The sequence below is a fragment of the Crassostrea angulata genome, chromosome 6, assembly GCF_025612915.1.
Source record: "Crassostrea angulata isolate pt1a10 chromosome 6, ASM2561291v2, whole genome shotgun sequence".
Lineage (NCBI taxonomy): Eukaryota > Metazoa > Mollusca > Bivalvia > Ostreida > Ostreidae > Magallana > Magallana angulata.
This window is the reverse complement of record NC_069116.1, coordinates 14,067,941-14,089,609: the sequence shown is the minus strand read 5'-3', so window position 1 is coordinate 14,089,609 and position 21,669 is coordinate 14,067,941. Positions and strand designations below refer to the sequence as shown.

At 33.2% G+C, this 21,669-nt stretch overlaps 3 protein-coding genes across 6 annotated transcripts; 1 reads left to right on the top strand and 2 right to left on the bottom strand.

Annotated features, from left to right (window-relative positions):
- Positions 1-4,814: 4,814 nt before the first annotated feature.
- Positions 4,815-8,216, bottom strand: LOC128187962 (CKLF-like MARVEL transmembrane domain-containing protein 4). The gene is made up of 4 exons (XM_052858687.1): positions 6,783-8,216; positions 6,238-6,432; positions 5,468-5,566; positions 4,815-5,369 (listed from the first exon to the last, which is right to left on the bottom strand). The coding sequence occupies exons 1-4, from the start codon at positions 6,912-6,914 to the stop codon at positions 5,262-5,264; spliced, it is 534 nt and encodes a 177-aa protein (XP_052714647.1). The 5' UTR covers positions 6,915-8,216; the 3' UTR covers positions 4,815-5,261.
- Positions 8,217-8,370: 154 nt separating this feature from the next.
- On the bottom strand, positions 8,371-10,859 carry LOC128187960 (CKLF-like MARVEL transmembrane domain-containing protein 4). The gene is made up of 5 exons (XM_052858686.1): positions 10,761-10,859; positions 10,281-10,412; positions 9,422-9,616; positions 9,201-9,299; positions 8,371-9,092 (listed from the first exon to the last, which is right to left on the bottom strand). The coding sequence occupies exons 2-5, from the start codon at positions 10,410-10,412 to the stop codon at positions 8,907-8,909; spliced, it is 612 nt and encodes a 203-aa protein (XP_052714646.1). The 5' UTR covers positions 10,761-10,859; the 3' UTR covers positions 8,371-8,906.
- Positions 10,844-20,440, top strand: LOC128187959 (uncharacterized). Of its 4 annotated transcripts, none has more exons than XM_052858683.1 (5): positions 10,844-10,950; positions 17,502-17,599; positions 17,741-18,139; positions 18,249-19,058; positions 19,385-20,440. In XM_052858683.1, exons 2-5 carry the CDS (start codon positions 17,596-17,598, stop codon positions 19,438-19,440), a joined length of 1,269 nt encoding a protein of 422 aa, XP_052714643.1. In that variant the 5' UTR covers positions 10,844-10,950; positions 17,502-17,595; the 3' UTR covers positions 19,441-20,440. The 4 variants fall into 4 exon arrangements, with proteins under 4 accessions (XP_052714643.1, XP_052714644.1, XP_052714642.1 ...); XM_052858684.1 differs by having other exon boundaries at positions 17,724-18,139; XM_052858682.1 differs by lacking the exon at positions 10,844-10,950 and adding an exon at positions 11,317-11,360.
- The last annotated feature ends 1,229 nt before the right edge of the window (positions 20,441-21,669 follow it).

The window sequence follows — 21,669 nt, the reverse complement described above, 5'->3', positions numbered from 1 at the left end:
TAGAACATAGATCTATTTTGCGCTAAAAAAGAAGGGGAAAGAAAGGTAACTCAATCTCAGAGAGAGAGCGCGAGCGCGAATATAATGCTGACAGAGGCGTTTAATCTTGCAAGCATGTATCAATCATACAAGAAGATTATTTACATCAATAGTAAGTTATACACTTTATTAAAGAAACTACCGTCTGTGTTCACATGCCACTGTACTATTCAAAGTATGCATGAAAAATAAAATGCAATAATAGTTTGCTATCATATTAAAGACAAAAACCATAAAAAATAAAAAAAATAAAAACATTCAAGGAATTTGAGTGAATTTTCCCCGTACATGTACATACGATATCATACATGTAAGCTGTATACTATGTTATAAGTCTTCAGCTCATAGACTGTAGATAAAATGTAGGATCGTGATCATGACAGGTGCGCGTATATACCGGCTTTTTTAAAATTTGTTATAATTCGTTAAATGCAATTCTAAATGTCGTAACGAATGCGACTTCCTCAAACAAACAAAAACTATAATTTACTATATACATTTGTTCTTACATACATCGATGCAGGTCACTGAATTTAACCCTACAAACTAGTTTTGTTTTCGTTTTGTTTTGTTTGCTATATTTTGGTGACGAGAGTGCGAAGTTCTATGTGTGATGTATTTGATAAGATGATGTCTTAGATAATTTGTATGTACACTTTTGTATATGTAAACAATCTACGAATTAGGTTCCCAGGCTAAAGAACAGAGAAAATATCTATCAAAAAATAAAATAAAAAATGTAAGGATAGACTACACGTAAATGTAAAGTATTAGATTTTTTCATCTTGCAAAAATATTTAGATTAAATGGTGTCCCAAAAATGTTTTCAAACAGCAAACATATCATAAACATTCAAACATTCAAACACAAAACTTGCCATTTCATCTATTCGTAAAGTTGAAAAATATCCAAAGGTGTTCATTTATGGAGGGTAATCGTGTTCAAAAATCCAGACATGTAAACTTGTAAATCCGAATATGTAATCGTGTTGGTGTGTGAGTCTGATTATGAATATGGGTAATTCTGATCGTGTAACCTATAAAACTTAGGGATAAACACTTTAGAGTTGACCCCGCAGGCCTTCGATCTAATTTTTCCTACAGATGCCAATTGCAGCTGTAAAATGCTGTTTGTTATTTACATGTGACCTGCCATTATAATACAAACGTTCAATCTGTAGTCTCTGCATTTGTATTTCTGTTTTCTGAAATATCACCGCTGACATGTTACAAATCAACAAATGTAAAGTCTACAAGTTTGTCGAATTTTGACATGACCATATATGGAAACAGTGACGTCACCGAAAGAGAAAAGCAAGCTGCAGGTAAAGGCATGCCGTAATCGCCGGAATAGGGACGGAATAAATAAAAAAATATATATATAAGGTATAATCATATTATCTCTGGATAACAACTTTTCTTAGAAAGTATTATTATTTGGAAAGTTATCGATAAGAAAAACAAAGAATTTAAAGACATTGGTTTTGAGATTTTGATTAATATGAGACATGAGAAACGACACCCCCTTAAAAAATAAATAAAAATTCCAAAGATAAGGTTAACTGTCGTGAGATTAAAATGTGTATAAATTATTTAAAAAAATGTTTCATTTTGCTTTGTCGGCAATGTATAGGGGAAAAAGCCTATCAAGCTTGTGGAAATTGGTATTTTAAAAAATTTCAAGCAATTATTACGGGATATGAGCATGACGTCCTGAATGTCGTTTCAATACAGACTCACTTTGTGAAATTGGTGGATAAAAAAATTCCGGAGAGCTATTATAATACAGCTTTACAGCCACTTGTGAACATGTACTGTTTACCATAAAGCAACTACTTAATTTTGTAAAATTATCGTCTATACTGTATATATTTTAAAATAGTTTATGATTTAAACTCTACCAGTTCATATACGATCAAGTTCATATGACCCACCACGTTCCTTACTTTCAGAAATCTTTTTTTTTAATAACAGTTCTATACTCTGTCCCGAGTTTTTACTTCCGCCACTTTTTGTTGATTTTAGATAAAAATACACATAACTGTGAAAGAAGTACAATTGAAATCGATGAAATGGAAAATATCCAAGATATCTTCATTGACAAATTATCCCTTTTCACTCATAAAAGTTTACAGGAACGATAACAAATTTCTTACGGAGATGTGAAATGTTTACATCTTTTCTCCATTCGGAAGTATTCGGGACACCTCGCGCAATTTTCCAACGTTATCACCCGGGCTTATTAATGGCTGATGCAATGCAAAATCCACCTAGACTTTCTATTTTGGGATGTGTATTAAAACCTGAAGCGGTAGAGGCGCGTTTCAAAACAGACAAGAAATCTTATTGACGCAAGCGTCAAATGGGCCGCAAAAAATATAATTGTTGTATGAATCATTGGTTGTTTACATAAAAACACACAACAAAGAAGAAAATTAGAGTTGGTTGTACTAATTTTTATGGTAAATTTTAATATACTTTCAGCAACTTGTTTTGAAGTTTAACATTTTACTATTATCATAAAGAATCTTTCGTTACTGTAAGCATTTCTAACGGAAATTGTATGATCATTGCCATAGTATGAAGTTATAGAGAACACATTGATTTGTACATTACTCTAATACAAAGTTCAACTCATCATTTTTCTCTTGAAAATTATGTATTTCAAACCATTTTGGGTTTTTTTGTTGCATTTTATTGAATGAAAACAAATGCATTAGTTTAATATATGATTTCAAGGGACCTCATAATAAAATTAAAATTGATTAGTTCAAATTTTCCAGTCAATTCAAATTTTAATTTCTGTCATATTCTTGCGTAAATAATTCATATAATGTCATTTCATGATATTTTCTACCACATTTTACATGGAAATATAATAAATACACACGCAAAGTCATTTTATTTGACACGGCACATAGAAATTCAAATATATCATTGATATAAAATTAAATGACATTCAGGTCTTTAGTATTTCAGGTCTTTAGTATGTCCCGTACACCGATCCTGGTGCATTGTTTTGAAAAGAATGAAGAACTCCGAAGTTTTCCGAATAGATTATAATCTCGATAAAAACGCGCCAAATACCATAATCTACTAAGTATGACCTACTATTCATTTACGAGTAAAACAAAAAATATGTGATATTTTCTAAAAGGCATAAAACATATTTATACATGCAAATTTACTTTAAATTCATAAAAATAAGCATAGTATTAATTCTATTAAAAAAGAACTATCCCGCAGAAACGCAGTAACAATATTTAAATGTGTATCAAATAACGGACCGCCTTCCGGCGGCCCGTAATAATCTGGACATTTTTCATATTAGTGGATGAACGTAGTTTGAGCTCAAAGGTATTTATGATAATCGAAATATCAAGCGAAAAGTGATGGAAGCAAAAACTCGGGACAGAGTATAGATTGTTTCATTTTTTATCTTTCACTTGCACAACAAAATCATTTTGATATTTTAAAAAAAGTATAAATACATGTATAGTAACATACATTTTACCGCAAACAATTACCAAATCTTTGTTTATTCTAACTAATTCAGAAAAATAACAAGAGAAAGGCTGTCAATGTGACAGCAAACTGGGTTTTCTTTTGTGTGAATAGAATTCATAATCCATTTGTCAATCCTGAATTGGTAAATACTAACTATCCAAAGAAATGGGGTACTCTATATGCAATGTTTTTGCCAAAAATGACTAAGTTCAACAGCTGATATTTTTTTTTTCATAAATTATCAGAAATAAAAATCCTAGCAATTACCATACCTCTGATATATTTATAATTGATATGTAAAAGAACAATTTCCTATCACGAAAATCGACGAGGAGTTTTCGGTACAATACGGGTACCTATTTGGCAGACACTCGCCCGCCAATTTCACTATTTCAATAATCGAAAAACCCGGTTAAAAATTCTCTCGAAAAATTCTTAGAATTCAGAGGCAATGGAGCTACATGGGACCTCACGGCGGTCCCCGAACCTCATGCCGCTCAAAATATATTTGATCCCGTAGAAAATTTCTTGATCCGTATCATTTCTAGAAAAGAGTACGCATTAACTTATTAATATATTCCATTTTAAATTACATGTCAAATTATTTAGAGAAATAAGATATTAGATATTTCTTTTTAACCCTTATCGTAAATTAGCGCATTCGTCACATCGGCGACGATTTTTATTATCATGACCCTCTTCCTGTTTGGTCCAGTTTCAATCATACCTCAAAATTTTTTCCAAAGATGATACCAGTATTTCCGATAGAAAAAGTGTCGGTCATTAAAAGCTTAATGCAACAGTTAAGCTGAATATTATGTTTATTTTTCATCCATTCCGGCGATTACGGCATGCCGTTTCCCCGCAGCAAGGCAGCTGCCATATAAGGTCATGTCAAAATGCGACAAATTTGTAGACTTTACATTTGTCAATTTGTATTATGTCAGATGTGCTATTGCCGAGCCTGAAGATACAAATGCAGAAACTACGGATTGAAAGTGTGCAAAGTTGAAGGTTTAATTAACTGACGAAAGCAATAAAGTTGCAAATTTTGCATCATGCGAAGGAACTGAGTCAAATCTTACATGTGTTTATCCCTGAGTTTTATAGGTTACATGATCAGAATTACACATATTCATACTCAGACTCACACACCAACACGATTACATATTCGGATTTACAAGTTTACATGTCTGGATTTTTGAACACGATTACCCTCCATATTCATTAAGTAAAAACAGTTGTCTATATGCGTCTTTGTTTAGAAGTTCCCACAATTTTCGGATTGAGATAGAATCAAAGTTCAAAATAGATTTAAGCAAAATCTTTTATTTACAAAAAAGTAAATATACATGTATGAAATGCATAATTTTATGCGTTTCGTAATTTAAAACATGCGACACATACTTTCAGATAATCAACGGTTAAACAAAACAACAAAACACATGTAAATGAAAGATATTTCTCTCGTGCGTCTTACTCACTCAGACATAGCAGATGAATAAATACCTGACATAGGTATATCATGATTAATGAGCTACATTTAGTTAAAGAGGTCACAAATCTTCCACATAGTTACGTCATGTACGTGTACACATGTAGTATTTAGTTTTTTATTTATGATTCTAAAAACTTTTCACGCTCGTGTTAGTATTTTGACCCCGGGATACTCCCCGCGTCGTATTCAGGGCTCTGAGGGGTCGCTTTAGGGACCCCCTACATATTGAGGACCCTGTTATCGGTGGGGGCGTGGTCCTGACGGAGAGACAGCAACAGGAAGTACGTCTCCACACCGGACACGATGGTTGTGATGAACCCGAACACCTAACGATGAAAAAAAACATAACATATACGAAATTTGATTTTAGAACAGAGTACTGCAAATTAACAGTATGCCCCCCCCCCCCCTTCGTTATACGTACAGCGGCGGCCGTGTATCCACCCCGTCCACACGTGTGAGTTACCATGACAATCGATGCTATCAGGTACAGAAAGGTGAAAATAGCCCCTATAAAGAAGTGCTACAAAACGCAGTAAAAAAAAGTTAAAGATATTTAATTAAGCTTAGCATATACATTCTCATGTGATCATAATAACATGGACAATGACCAAAAATCATACAGTACTGGCTTAGGACAAATGGAGATTTACCTGTTCTTGTACAACTCAGTGAAATGATTCTTAAAGGTGGAATATAATGGTTATACCTGTATGTAGTTATATATAATAAGCAATGTATTTACTTTTAGAGGGGGTGTTATGTTACGTATAAGCATAACTGGCTTGAGCACTTTGTACAAGTGGACCAGTCTAATTGACTGTGCAGGCACCGTCCCTTGGTACTCTCTCTTTTCAGGCCACTTTGTTTCTGTATAGCTGTTGTGTTCACGCATTATCTCACACAGTTTAATGCGTAAATCCCATACATATATTTCATTGTACTGATGAATTATTTTGCATATTGTTACCTGTAATATGAACCTGGACATTCTAGGCTATTATTTCATTCATTATTTGTTATTATCATGATATTTTTTTTAATGTATATGCCCCCTGAGGGGCCTTGATTTGTGAATAAATGAATATAAATATATATCCTATTGTATAACAACTTTTTTTTTTATCAAATACTAAATTTTATAATATAAAATGTATATAATAAATATTTTACATAATTCAAAATATGTCTTACCCATACAAGCCATGGAATGAATTTCATGCACCATTTTTCATCGATACTCAGAGCGAATATCAAGTAGTTTATGACATCTGTCAAAAACACAGTGCCTGCAACCGATTCATAGAACCCATAGCTCGACCCGTATGTGTAATCACACGCCAGATTAGCCCCTACCCCAGCGCAGATCATACAAATGAGCGACAAAATCTGCAAAATAAAATCAGAAATATCATCAGATGAGAGAGAGAGAGAGAGAGAGAGAGAGAGAGAGAGAGAGAGAGAGAGAGAGAGAGAGAGAGACGTTCTTTTAAGATGTTCCGTTGTAGGCTCTTCCTTTATTTTTTAAGCCTTTCAATTTTGTATGTTTCCAATGTTAAGAAATTAGCCCCTGTGATGTTTATTTATTCAAGTTAGGTTATAGTTCGGTGTGCTCAAATTAATTAAAGATATTTGTCTACAATCCTTTAAACCATCATGAAAATCGCAATTACAAAAAGGAAAGTGAAGTTTGCTATTTATATTAAATATATTGATGGTGTTAAACATATTATACTTACAATTATGGCTGCTTCAAAAATCCCGAGAAGACTCTTCACATAGTTGAGGTTGATGGAAAAACATGTGGACCCTATGCGGACGGAGTCTTGTTTACTCTCCGGGGGCTGGTCCCCTCCCTCGGTGGACGCCATTTTTATTTGACAAAGTCATCACAAACGAAGCGAGCGTAATTTACATAATTTACAAGGTAAATTATTAATTGCTTTGTGAAAAGGGAAGAAGAAAGAGAACTCCAACTTGGCTATTTTGAAAGAAAGGGAAGAAAGACACTTTCAGAATTTATTATTTACATCTCTAGACACAAAAGGAAATTTAGCAAACATTTTTCAATTTCGTTTAAACGTTTGCACGCAAGTAGCATTATATCGTTTTTGAAAATAGGAGGCAGATTTATTCGAATATATGAAATCTTGACAACCAAAAAAAGAACACCTTCAAAAGCCTAATTCGGGGAGGGGGGATCCTCCATAAATAAACGAAAAGGAGAGGGTAGCTCCTCCAAAGTTCAATTTCCTTTGTGTAAATTTAAGAAAATTGTTTCGAGAAAAATGCTACATATACCTGCCTGGTTCGTAACGTTCAGTTAATTAATAAATGAGCATATATACTTTTATAAAGTCTATGCGATTAAAATATTATTCACAAGTTACTAGTATACATGTGCAACACAGCACAGTTTATGAACAAAGAATACGCGTTTATGAATTAACAAATTTAATGTATTCAATTAAAAAATATATCACCACTTAATACATACTGCAGATTCATTGGCAACATGCATGTATACATATATATGGCACATAGTATATGTAATGTTGTTAGGATTATCGTTGTAGCATTGTAAATACTATCGTAGGGCCTAAATAAGATGGTGCCACATATAAGTTCGTACACATCCATTCAAGTAAACAAAAACGGCCATGCATGGTTTTCAGGCAAGATCGCACAATAAATATTTATTGTATAATGTTACATAAACAGAACACATTAACTGTATATGTATTTAACAAATAAATGTCATTGACACAAGTGAATCAAAACGGACAACATGCACATTGCTAATACTATTTACTTTACATTAAATGGGAGGGGGGAGGGGGGGGAGTGGACGTTGAGGTAAAAATGTCCGAGCTAATCTAAGATCTAAGATACATACTTTTTGTCCCCAGTAAACAGTCTACGACATCATGGTACAGATGGAAACATAACCCGATTTTGCTTACTTAAATTAAGGAATAAAAAATCATTTTTTTTTTTGTATTATGAGGTGATAAATTTTAGTCGGGAATGATCAATTCTAATAAGCCCTCCGGGCTTTATGATAGATTTGATTATGCGCGACTGTCATACATGTAATATTCAAAGAAAGATTCCTTTTTACTTACATAATATTTACACAATTTTTAGCAATTGTACAATTAGATATTGAAATAGTCATTGATGAACTGTATTGAACTATACATTACAAAATCTATTCGTAGTTTGTTATTATCACGGACAAAAACACTGGGTAGTGTAAATATTGTTCAATAATTAATTTTAAAAAGAAGAAGCACATCATTCCAAGTACACAAACTGGAAATAACCTATTTAGAATATATTTTATTTTGGTTGACATGACACAAAATTCGTAAAACTTGAGTTATAATTAAACAAACACTTTTGAAAACAGCAAAACAGCTGATATCATGTTAATTGAAAATGGATATACATTGTATACATGTCTATGAAATTCATTAAAATTTACAAATTGAATTCATATTCGTTGAATAGTGAAAACGTTTTAGGGTCCGATGAAATGGACGTCGTTGCAATTCACAAAAACCTATGCATTCATGCTTCGTAATTACACGATCGTTAAAATTTTATCTTAATATATATTAGATTTATGTTGCATTTTCTTCTTGGTGTATGAAAATAGCTATCACATATACAATGAATATAGAATCTTGCGCACCTCATTCACAAAGTCTTTTTATCGGTATAAATGACACGTGTGTAATATTAATGAATGTTCTACAGGCACGTGATAACGAATCTCTAACAAAGAACACATAATTTTTGGACAACTATCATTCACACAATGAGTGGCTCTAAATTTAGTTTCTATTTTAGTATTGTTCTCAATACTTTGATTCCGGAACGCTCTCTGGATCGTATTCTGGGCTCTGTGGGGACGCGCTGTTACCCTGGGGGACCCCCAACATATTGAGGACCTTGTTATCGGTGGGGGCGTGGTCCTGACGGAGAGACAACAACAGGAAGTACGTCTCCACACCGGACACGATGGTGGTGATAAACCCAAACACCTGGAGAAGAAAGAACAGATCATATTGAAGAAGTTTGAATAGTTGTTGCTATATATCCATTGAACAACAAAGTTACAATGAACAGCCCCCCCCCTCTGTTTTACTTACAGCGGCCGCCGCGTATCCACCCCGTCCGCACGTGTGAGATGCCATTACTATGGACGCTATCAGGTACAGAAAGGTGAATATAACCCCACTGAAAAAGTGCTACAAAACCCAAAAAGACAAACATCATCGTTTTACATTAACAATATACGAACATAATTTACAACCATATATCAACACTGCACCTTTTCATTCGTTCAAAAATTACAAGAAACACTCCTTACCCATACTAGCCACGGTACAAATTTCATACACCATCTTTCTTCGATACTAATAGTGAAAATCAAGTAGTCTATGAAGTATGTTAAAAACACAGAGCCCGCAACGAACTCATAGAAGCCATAGTTCGACCCGTAGGCATAGTCACACACCACGTTAGCCCCGGCCCCAGCGCAGATCAAACAAATGAGTGACAGAATCTGGAAGACAAAAAATTAGGTTCGTAAGTTGTTTAAACCACAAAAAGTTTACGAAAACTGCGCAAAAATCGACAAGAATGTCGAAAACCCCCCATATGAATCATGTTAAATAATATCTAAAGATAAAATTAATTCAATCAAACTATGTATCAGTAATAGATATATTTCTCGAAAATTGTATGGATCCAAGCAATATTGAACTCTAGTCTCGTTCAACCAAACGCTCGGCTGACACCGTAAATCTCCGACAAGGATTTACGGAGACAGCCGAGCGTCGAGTTGAACGAGACTATATTGAACTCTGGCGTAGGAACATATACGACTACAAAAAATATTTAAATTGTTCGTACCATTTTAAATCTGACTATTTTCAAGGTATTTATAAATAAGTTTCCTTGAAAAAAAATGCTTCAGCATACATTACATCGAATTTATCAATTATTTTCAAGAACTAAGTCTTGTCAGCTGCAATGGTTTGTGCTGAGGTCCAAACACTGTTTCACTTTCGGTTTGTCTTAGTAACTGCATAGTAGAGTTGATTAAAATCAACTCCCAAAAAGGAAAACAGATTTATTCCTTAAAAAATCGTGGATATCTAATAATTTAGCACACAAGTCACATTCCATGTATAAATATAGTGTGATAAAACCCCAGTAATTCGTACGATGATAGTTCCCTCGAAAATCCCGAGAATACTTTTGACGAAGGTTAGGTTAATGGAGATGCTGGTTGACCCTATGGGTATGGACTGACGCTGGCTCTCCGCGGACTGGCTACTCTCCTCGGTGGACGCCATCTGCCGGGTAAATGATGATAATAATCACACTTTAGCGGAGGAAAGAAAGGCAACTCCAGGTTAGTACAAAAGACTTGACCCTCGTTAGATATAATAACCGCTATCATCAATACATTGTATAATATAAAACTCTATACCCTACCCCCCATTGATCAACACCTAAAACTAGATTTATAACCAGGAAGGTTTTGGAAAAAAATATCGAATACACAAAAGGGTTCGGTGTTCTTTTACTGAGCTAACCCTAGGCTTGCTTTTTATACACGTTAAAAGTACTCAGCTTAGGGAATCATAAGCATACAATGTACATGAAACTAAGCAAGAACATTAAAAAACAAATCCACTGACCTGGTAATATTGATGTATGTTTAGTTGTCTCCTCACTGGATACACTCTACCTTAAATTAAGCGATAAATCACGTGACAAAGGGGGCGTGCAAAGTTCTGATAAAGGGGAGATATGCATCTGGAGCTGCATAGATAAAGTACGATCTTTTCGTGCATAATCATGTTTTAAGTTGGACCCCTCGAGAGCCAGGTAAATTACGTATACATGTACATATATGTACTTTAAAACAACAGTGTATTGTGTACAGAAAATGAATTTCTAATGATTCAAAGACGAAATCATCAAGTGGTCAATTCGGTATTGTAAAGGCTAAGTTATGTTATCGCTGTAATCATATTGTAAATTTATAAATTCTGTAAATAATCCAGTAACAGGTCGATAGACTTAAGTAGTTCTCGAATGATACGACCTATATACATGCATGAAGTATCAGATTAGCTATTAGTTATTCCAATGTCATACTGTCTGCAGTCGGATACCTATATAAAACGTATTCTACATCCATTCACTATTTTCCCCCTCTTCTTTCACAGAAAGTGCAATCAGCCCACGTAAAAACCCCTAACAAAATAGACCGAGAAAGACCTCCACAGATACCGGTAATAAATACATTTTATAAAAAAAAAACACCAAAATCTATTTAGTTAGAATTTTTACTTTGATTGTTGTTTATTTTGTCCTATAATATGATTATAATATTGTTAACTCTTTGTGAAACTTTTGGCCAAAGTTAACCATTTCGCATAGCTGCAGCTGGGTCAAGTTTTTTTTTTAGCAGTGGTTAAACATATATAAGTAGATCATTGCTTCTTGTTGATGTAAATTTTAGTAGACTACTCAAGAATAGTTGAGAAAATAGATATTTTTGTCATAATTTTGACACAACATAAACAATTAATGAATCAGACGTATTTTTAAATTTTTAATTGTAATATAACTATGTTACTTTTATGCATGCATATCCAAATACAGTGGGGCTTCAGATATCACAGGTGCTTGAGGACAGGACGACCCCCCCCCCCCCCTCCCTTCCATCCCCCACTTCAAGTATCAAGACCCCGGGACTTTGTTCATTTTTTCTTTAAATCATCTTTTTATGACATATTCATACTCTAATGTTTACATTCATTTCACAAAATTATACTTTAAAAACATACTGAAAAAATCCATACCCCCTCTACGTATAATTATATATAGGAAATATGATTTTTTTCCCAAAATTTTTAAGTAATTTTTAGCAACTGATGTATAAATAAGATTGTAAATACATGGCGGTAGGGAAATGTGGGGGGGGGGGGGGGGGGGGTCCTGTCCTCAAGCACCTGTGACCCAGTCCAGAACGTTTCATCTATATGTCGATGAGCCAAAATAGATATTATCCACTAAAGCAGTTAATGTAATTTTCCTGATTAATACAATTCTTTTGTATAATATAAATTTCAGTCTTTTAGTCCCAAAAAGGGTGTGCTTTTTTCACAAAATGAATGTTAGGCATTACCTAAAGTGGTTTTTTGTTGTTGAGAAATGTACAGCATTGTGTCTATCCACAAAATCTTAATCATAGTCTTGTATTTATAATGTTTTTGCAACACATTACTAGACTCTATTCGATAATTTCTAATTTTATGAATGAATGATTTACGAAATATGAGGAAGTAACTATTGCTGTAGTTGTGTTTGTGTGTATATCTCTACATCCTCTACAAACACCTGTAATTCCTCGGGTTAAAAAGAGGGGAGTAACGAACGAAGAAATCTTGATTCTAATACCAGTATCAAAATCGTTTTTCATTGGTTGATAGGTGTCATAAATATAAAATCGACAAAAAGTGAAAGAATAGAAACCTAGGGCTAAGTATTGAAACAAAACGCTGTTGTTACACGGTTATTTTGTTAGATAGATAACATATAATCTATTCAGTATGTCATAACATCTTCTATTCATTGACGTAGAAAATACGTATCACAGAAAATAAAAAAATAAAAACGTAATTGTATATACGAAGCACGACCATGTCACCTGGAAGTCTGAACCCCCCTTTTTTTAAAGTATAAAACCGTCGAATACTTTTACAAATTTTATTTCAAAATATAGCTGTTCAAGTTATTGTATGTTTAAGGTACCTCGCTACACCCAGACTTATACTTTTTAAGACACTACGTAACACGATGTTAAATATTTTGTTAAACTGTCTATATCGTTCGATTCGATTGTAGATCCTCGTAGCTCAGTGGCTAAAGTATTGGGCTTCTGAAGCGGAGATTATGAGTTCGAATCCGCCTGGAGCTTTTGTTCATGTTCACTGAACTTAAATTTTCGAAAATGTAATTTTTCATCCGAAATTGAAAATTTTTGGCCTCATTGACTTAAAGGGCATGGTCACGATTTTGTTGAAATTCTATTTTTCTGTTTTTATCATTTATAACGCTTTAGGAATGTATTTCTAATGATCAAATAAAGTTTGAGATTCAGTCGTTGAGTTATAAGCAAGACACAGGGCCCAGAATTCCTGAACATGTAAACAAGGCCCGTGCCCTGTTTTTGTTTACCTAGGTTTAAGATATCAGTAAAAATCTTTTTTCAAGCTGATTTGTCTATCTTATTCGTTTTAAGCATAGATTTACAGTTCCTGATGTTTAACACGTTCATTTTAGGTCTAAAACTGTAATTTTCACTCCAACATTCAAAATGTAAACAAAAGCTTAGAATTATAGGCACTATAACTCGCTTATAACTCAACAAATGGCCCTAAGATTTTGGTTGCCTATTAAATATGCATTACTTAAGCATTGTATACATTAAAATCGAAAAAATAATTTTTTACAAAAATCGTGACCATTCCCCTTTAAATACTCCTCATCCATTGTGATATCTATCGTAACCAAGTAATTTTCTGCTGATTTGAGAAAATATTTCAAGGTGTAGTGAGCCACCTTAAATTTTTTGGTGGAGGGGATTGATTATTTGGTTTTTGGTTTTGTTTTTTGTTTGTTTGTTTGTTTTGTATGTCTACGGTATGCGAGTCCCATGGAGTACAATTTTTCAGTTGAAATGATTTATTAGTATCAATAAATGAATCAATGTAACAAAAGTACTAAGTAATCGAACCCATTCAAGTTTTCTTGATCTATCAGCGGCACATTTTTATTAAGCATTAAATGCTTATTCGGTCCAATAACACACCAGGTAGTGCAGACAAATCTATATTACTATATTAAAATAATAGACTCGAATTGTTGGCCTTTAATACCGGTAAATCGGAAGAGTACTGTCTTTTGTTTTAAATATTTCAAAAAATCGTTGTTACTTGAAGATTGTAGATTTATTTTTATCTTTTCTCGATTAAAGGGACTTGGCCACGATTTGACTTAAAATTTCCAAATTTTATTTTTCCATTTTCAATGTTTATAGCCTACTGATAAATATAGAAGTTTATAATGCTATGTAAAAATTTGAAATTCAAATATCAAGTTATAAGCAAGATACAGAGTTTATAATTCTTTGTTTTGTAAACAAAGCTCGAAAATTGTCTTTTTTACATATTCGTTGTATTGGTGTAAATTTTAATCAAATGTAACTTTCTTTTGTTGATAATAGTATTAAGAAGATACTGAGTTAGTTTAAATTGATTTCTTATAAGAGAAACTACAAATAATTTAAACATCAACTTAGTAATTACTTTTGTCTTCATGATGGCAAAAAAATATATGATTACATACAAAATTCACATTTTATTTCTAAGGAGAGTGTAGATAGAATGCTCTATCGTTAAAATGATAACTGTCATACGGACCCTGTTTAACGATAGCAATGCGTTTCGTGTATTGTCTCTATAGCAAAGAAAATGCGGGAGATAACTCTAAATCAGTGCATTTATATGAACAATCCTGAAAATCCGAATGTCAACATGGTATGTAAATTTAGTAGCAAGTAAAAACGTCGGTGAAAAAATGTTGAATTCTTCCATTTTATATTGATTAAATTTTTAGATGAAAGGTATTTACAGTCTCAAAAAAGTTGGTTATGATTAATTTGACTGTTATTTACATACAACTTCATTAATTTTCTCCAAAATTTTTCGGAGCGATTCTTCAGTTTTCTGTAACATTACGCGTACATGGGAGGCATTCTTACTGTGCCGAGACACAGATTATTCTAAGGAGAGTGAAGTGAAATTAATATAATTACTGTGGGTTTATAGTTTTGTTATGTAAATCTCAACAATATACGGTGTGTCGATGTATCTATTTCAGTCGTTCATGTCCGCTATGCAATGTCAACCCCGCACGGGTCAATTCTAGTTGATAATATTTACAACAGAGTATAGCTCCCTTTTGTTTGCATTGGAAAAAACGTCTATAATTTATATAACTTCATCCCGCGTTTTGAGTACTAGATTAATTTTTGTAAGATTAAATTTAATTAAAACGATCTAACTTACATGATCAATTTGATATGCACCAATGGAAAATAATCGTTAAATAATACCTATTCATTAATAAAAAAGATTTTTATGACAAAGTTTCTTGCACTAAATTTTAAGTCGCGGAAGCGAACTAAATAACACGTTAATACGGCTGTTCCATGTATGTTTCATATCCCTGACTAAGAGCTTATATAATGGCGTTAAAGTGACGATAAACAAAAATTTCATACAAATAGACATATATTTTTGTAACTATGAATATATAAATATAAGAATTGAATGCTTATTTTTGTATGTCGTGGGTCCTATAACATGTACACACAGCGATGCAGACAAATTATCATAACGCGCGGTATTCATTTTGTCTGCGCCGCTTAGTGCGTTATATACGAAAGACGAATAGGGCCACTTAAAAAAAATATTTTTATCTCGTAATTACGAGAAAAGATCTCGTTATTACGAATTAATTATCTCGTTATTACGAGAAAAAATCTCGTTATTACGAGATAATTTTCTCGTTATTACGAGAAAAGATCTCGTAATTACGAGAAAAGATTTCGTTATTACGAAAAAAGATCTCGTTATTACGAGATAATTTTCTCGTTATTACGAGAAAAAATCTCGTTATTACGAGAAAAAATCTCGTTATCACGAGTTAATTATCTCGTAATTACGAGAAAAGATCTATTTGAAATGGTACGAATCATTAATCTATTCTTTTCATGTAAAGTGTATGAACTACTGCAATGTCTATTGATATACACATACTTAGTATAATTATCGTTTAAAAGCGTACGCATAATTTGATATGAAATCGGACCAAGCAGTTTTAAAGAAATTTCAGAAGAAGAAGCAAAGCAGATTGATTAGTAAATTAATTGAACTATTTATCAATAATTAAGAAGGATACGTGTAATTTGTTTTTAGACTTCAATATGTTATTATACAAAATCAATTATTTTCAATATACATGTAGGTTGTGTATGAACATATAAAACACAAATTCGGGTAAATCCTGCATATACATATCCATGACTGAAACTATAATATATAGTCACTAAAGATATCTGTAACTAATAGAATTGTGTTTTTACGACTATAGGACTACATGGTATTTACTTCGGAGTGGGATTAAATTATATATAAGTTGAATAGTAAAACTACATGAAGTTCTTTCCTTTTATTCAGATAGGATAAAAAGTCAAATCCAATCATTATGATCTGTAGAAATTAATGAATAATGATCGTTGTTATTTTTAAAAATTAATCAAAATTGAATCAATGTTTCTGGAATGAAAAAAATAGACTGAAAGGGCGATCCAGTCGAATTCTTTTTAGAAACGCACCATTTTATATAGATCTTTTATAGTAATAACGATATCTTTTCTCGTAATAACGAGAAAAGTAACTCGTAATAACGAGATCTTTTCTCGTAATTACGAGAAAATTATGTCGTAATAACGAGATCTTTTCTCGTTATTACGAGATCTTTTCTCGTAATAACGAGATAATTAACTCGTAATAACGAGATCTTTTCTCGTAATAACGAGATAATTAAATTGTAATAACGAGATCTTTTCTCGTTTTTACGAGTTCTTTTCTCGTAATTACGAGATAATTAACTCATAATAACGAGATCTTTTCTCGTAATTACGAGATAAAAATATTTATTTATGTGGCCCTATTCGTCTTTCGTAGTTATAGGACCGACGACATCCAAAAAAAAAAGGCATTCAGTGCTTATATCATATCGATGTTTATTTGTAGGAAATATTTGTGCATCTTCGCTTTAAAGCATTTATATACGTTCTTAACCATGGATATGAAATACACTGTATAATGGAAGAGCAATATTAACATGTCATTTACTTTGCTTCTGCTACTAAAAATATAGTGCCAGAAACTTTGTCGATAAATATCTTTTTTTATTAATTTTAAAGATTATTGTTTACAAGTACATATCAAATTGGTCATTTAAATTTGAACGTTTCATTTAATCTTACAATAATTTAAGCATATCGAAAACTCGTAATGGCGTTCATACGTGTGCTCATGCGCTGTGCCAAGGCTACACGCTGAATGTAAATATATAAGTTATAGCAAATATAGGAATATGTAATAAAAGAGGCGCTGATTTTCATTTTTTTAAATTATAATTTACGTTAATTTTTTAATTTTATCATTAAATCACATATACACTTAGCTTCAAGTGGGTTTTTAAATTTATGAAATAAATGTACATAAAAGAACGTGAGTCATTAATAATCCCCGATAATTCAAGCAATTGAGACACGTGACCCTCTTATGTTATAGAAAAAAGGAGGAATATCATTGTACATTGTACACAGGGAAGAATTAAAGCAACACTGATTTTTGCAAGCTTAAAAACAAGAAATAACATACTTTCATGGGTGAGTCGCTAAATCGTATTCTTATTCTCTCTCTCTCTCTCTCTCTCTCTCTCTCTCTCTCTCTCTCTCTCTCTCTCTGTTTTGTTTATACATTTTTCTTGCTTATTTTTGATTTATTTTTAAGTGATATACATGTACTAGAGATGACTTCCAAACAACAGGAAGTAAATTCACACGGAGCAGAGCGGTATCAGCACGTTGAGGAACCGTCATATCGGAATGTGATGACGTCATATCCACCCTCACCTGAACCAAATCAACATCCACCATTTACCCCCAAGTCTGTTTTAGAAGCTTACATGCTGGCCATACCCTTTGGTCTTCTAGGATTTCACCACTTTTACTTACACAGACCAGGGTTTGGAGTGCTTTATTTATTTACGTTTGGTCTCCTAGGAATTGGCGTTGTTTTTGACTGGGTAAGGCTACCTTATTTGGTTCATGAAGCAAACAATCGTCTGCAGAATCCAAGATCTGCTGAAAACGAGGACAAACGATTGGACGACGCGTATCTGCTCTGGTTTGTCTTCGGTTTGTTTGGTAAGAAAATGTTCATTAAAGATGTATACGATAGATACTTCTTAAAACGTGTACATAAATTTTTGCACTAAATTCAATGCCTGACAATATCTTCCTTACGTATTCACAGGTTTTCATCACTTCTACCTGAGGAACAAAAGCTTGGGTTTCCTCTATTTTTTCACATGTGGTCTGTTTGGACTCGGGTGGTTAGTGGATCTCTTCCGCCTCCATTCAGTAGTTCGCAAGACAAATGCAAAACACAGAAGTGGGTTGGACAAGTTTGAGGACTATTCCCTCCTCATGGCATATACATTTAATCTCTTTCCCATTACCGGTATACTTGGCGGGCAACATTTTTACTTAGGCCGATACTTTTTCGGTGTCGCTTACTTCATAACATTCGGACTCCTTGGTTTTGGGTGGTTTTTGGATATTTTCCGACTTCCTGTACTCGTTCGTCGAGCCAATGAGAAAGTACACAATCAGAAGTACAACTGTCCTACACTACAGAAGGTTTATCTAGACGATGCTTATATTCTGTGGTTTCCTTTTGGCTTGCATGGGTTTCATCATTTCTATTTACGGCGGTACGTTTGGGGCTTTCTTTACCATTTTACTTTTGGATTATTCGGGATAGGCTGGCTTGTTGACATGTGTCGAATCCCGAGTCTGGTCCGAGAATATAATGAACGGCTTAGCATGACGCCTCTTATTGTCCAGGAACCTCGAGAACACAGAACATATCCTACAACGATGTCAAATCCCCCAAACAATGGTGCATATCAAACACCAAGGACTGGTCACTACCCAACAGCACCACCAACGACGACCGAGCCCTACTGCGGAACGACTGGGCCCCACCCGACGATGACTGGGCCCTACCCCATGGCACCGCCAGTTCCTCCCATCGTCTCAACTCCTGTTTATGGATATTCTGGTATGTATTCCTGTGTATCATCGTCGCTAGCCAAATTTCTCTGATATGACATGTACTTACATGTATATGTTATAATATATTTCTTTCGAAAAGATAAGAGGACCAGAAGCATTAGACCAGCAACGATGTCTAGAACAGTACAAAACATTCTGTTATATTAAAGATTCCCGTATTTGCCAGGGCGAAGATTTATAGATATCAATTTAAAAAGAAATTATATATAATAATAGTGTAAACCGTGTTGGAATGACAGAACTTTGAATCAGAATAGTACTGAACTTCTGTACGTATAACTTTGTCAGTATTTATTATTGTGTGTCACCTAGGTGAAGTATCCGACCCACCTGTCTACACGGAAGCCCCACCCCCGTACACTGAATAAGTGAGGACATGGAGAAAAGGACACCTACCCTGTAAAGCCTGACAGTGTCTGAAAAATTGAAAATATATAAGTGGACACGTTTGTCATTTCTTAATAATTATGTCTTTATATTTACATTTTCAACTGTATTTGTCTGTAATAACACTATGAATCGATTTTGAACCCTAAAACCCAATAACTTCATAAAACATGAGTGACACAAAATGGGCGTGTCTTATATATAGCAAAACCAAAAACGGTATTGGCTGCGCCGCGTAGTAATACATACCATGTGTTACATGGAAAAATATGGTTTTAAAATAATTCTGTTATAAAGTGTACAAATTGGAAATAATATAAGTATAAGTAATAAGAAACCTTTCTTTGAATATTATTAGGTGATAATTTCAATATTATTGATTACATAAATTATTAAAGTCAGTCTGTCATAAAACAATATAAGATTATTATGTAAAAAAAAAATTAAAATTGGTTTACAAGTCGACAAAGCTATACTAAGGGACCAGGAAAAATCACAATGATAGGACCGGTACAAAAAAAATATTCATTAAAAAAGTTGGCTTGTCTCATTGCTTTTACAAAAACTGTATTCCATGAATGCGTTTAAGCTTTAAAAAAGTTACTGTCCCATTGATATACATCTTCATATTCGTGAGATTGTTGCAACAAAATTACAAAAGGTACAATGTAAACAAGCATTTCTATATACTATTTTACTGCACAGTAGTATAGTGTATGTACATGTATAATTGCTAAATTTTAAAACCGTGTCAGGTTTTGAACTTTCAAACATTGATGAAAGTTTTTTGAATGGATAAAGCATGAGATACTGTTAATGATGCTGTAAAATTTGTCAGCAGTATAATTGAAAAGGGGTCATGCTCATAACTCTTCTTAATTATTTCTTGTTTGTTACTTTGTTGAATATTGTATTCAGTACAAATGTTGCACTTTTGTATCCTTTGTTGGACTTAAATAAAAGATATACAGTATATAGTGATTGGACCCTGATGCATTGGCGGATCCGGGGGGGGGGGGGGTCCGGGGGTCGAACCCCCCCCCCCTTTCTCTGGGACATATGATTTTATTTTGAAAACGTTTAATACTTATTTAATGGCAATTTTTCCAATTTATAATAGAAATACAGTAATTATCTCAAATGAATGCTTTTAAAATTGTTTATTAAAAAAATTTCGTACTACGTCCCATAATATTGTTCTGATATGAAAAAACCCTATCGATTCTTTATCGAAATAAAGTACATTGTACTCCCCTTCAGCATCCAGTGTTTACTACACTGAGTTATCATGTGGAACATGTGGAAAATTAAAGAAAAAATACATGAAATTAAGCAGTATCACAGACTTATGATAATATCTACAATGTATTTTCTACTTTATATCTTTAATAAAAAATCAATTATAGTTCCTACAGTTTTGAACTGACAAGCCATCGTGTAATTTGTAAAACGAGGTTCAAGTACGAGTACACGCATTCGTTTTACTTTAAAAAGCGGCCGCTTTTAAATGTATTGTTTGATTAATTAATTATAATTAGATATAATAGATGAGTTTTACTTCGTTTCATAGGAAAAATACAAAGAAAATTACATGACCCGCTTATGAATGCAGGTAATGCTATTTTTCTGGAATGGTAGCTACATGTACCTTCATACCCACATGAAACACAATAGAAAGCTTTTCTCGTTTTGTTTCCAAGAATTGGAAATTCTGTAACAAAAATACCGTTTAAGGGGTTAATACGTAAATTATTATGAAAATGCACAACTTTTTAAAACTTTTCTAAAATATTTAATATGATCGCGTCTGTACTATTGTCGGATGATGTAGCGCACCCATTACAGAGGTCACATCAAGTTCCATGGAACGACAATTGCTTCTTCCATTGTATTACACAATAACCATCTTTTCAGCAGATAAATTACCCCCATTCTTTTGTCATATCCTATCATTTAGACCTTTATTTTAGAAGGCAATCGACAGAAATCAAAATCGATAAATATATAGTTCAGAATTTAAAAACATCAAAGACATAAAACAAAATTACCAAAATATCCATTTTTATAATAGTTTGTCGTAATTAGTCTGAGTTATTTTTTGTTTCTTAGTGTTTCTTTTCTATCAAGCATTGACGCACTTTCTCATTGCTGGAAACTTGGGTTTCTTGAGGCTAGATATTATGCAAATCTTCCTAACCTAAACCAAAACG

Excerpts from the sequence above, each read along its gene's own strand:
- LOC128187959 (XM_052858683.1), top strand. Across the intron at positions 18,140-18,248 it reads GTTTGTCTTCGGTTTGTTTG|GTTTTCATCACTTCTACCTG; the intron begins GTAAGAAAATGT and ends ACGTATTCACAG. Across the intron at positions 19,059-19,384 it reads TCCTGTTTATGGATATTCTG|GTGAAGTATCCGACCCACCT; the intron begins GTATGTATTCCT and ends TGTGTCACCTAG.
- LOC128187960 (XM_052858686.1), bottom strand. The coding sequence starts at position 10,412 with ATGGCGTCCACCGAGGAGAGTAGCCAGTCCGCGGAGAGCCAGCGTCAG. Across the intron at positions 9,617-10,280 it reads TTTTCGAGGGAACTATCATC|ATTCTGTCACTCATTTGTTT; the intron begins GTACGAATTACT and ends TTTGTCTTCCAG. Across the intron at positions 9,093-9,200 it reads GTGGATACGCGGCGGCCGCT|GTGTTTGGGTTTATCACCAC; the intron begins GTAAGTAAAACA and ends TTTCTTCTCCAG.
- LOC128187962 (XM_052858687.1), bottom strand. The coding sequence starts at position 6,914 with ATGGCGTCCACCGAGGGAGGGGACCAGCCCCCGGAGAGTAAACAAGAC. Across the intron at positions 5,567-6,237 it reads TCATTCCATGGCTTGTATGG|CACTTCTTTATAGGGGCTAT; the intron begins GTAAGACATATT and ends TGCGTTTTGTAG. Across the intron at positions 5,370-5,467 it reads GTGGATACACGGCCGCCGCT|GTGTTCGGGTTCATCACAAC; the intron begins GTACGTATAACG and ends TTTCATCGTTAG.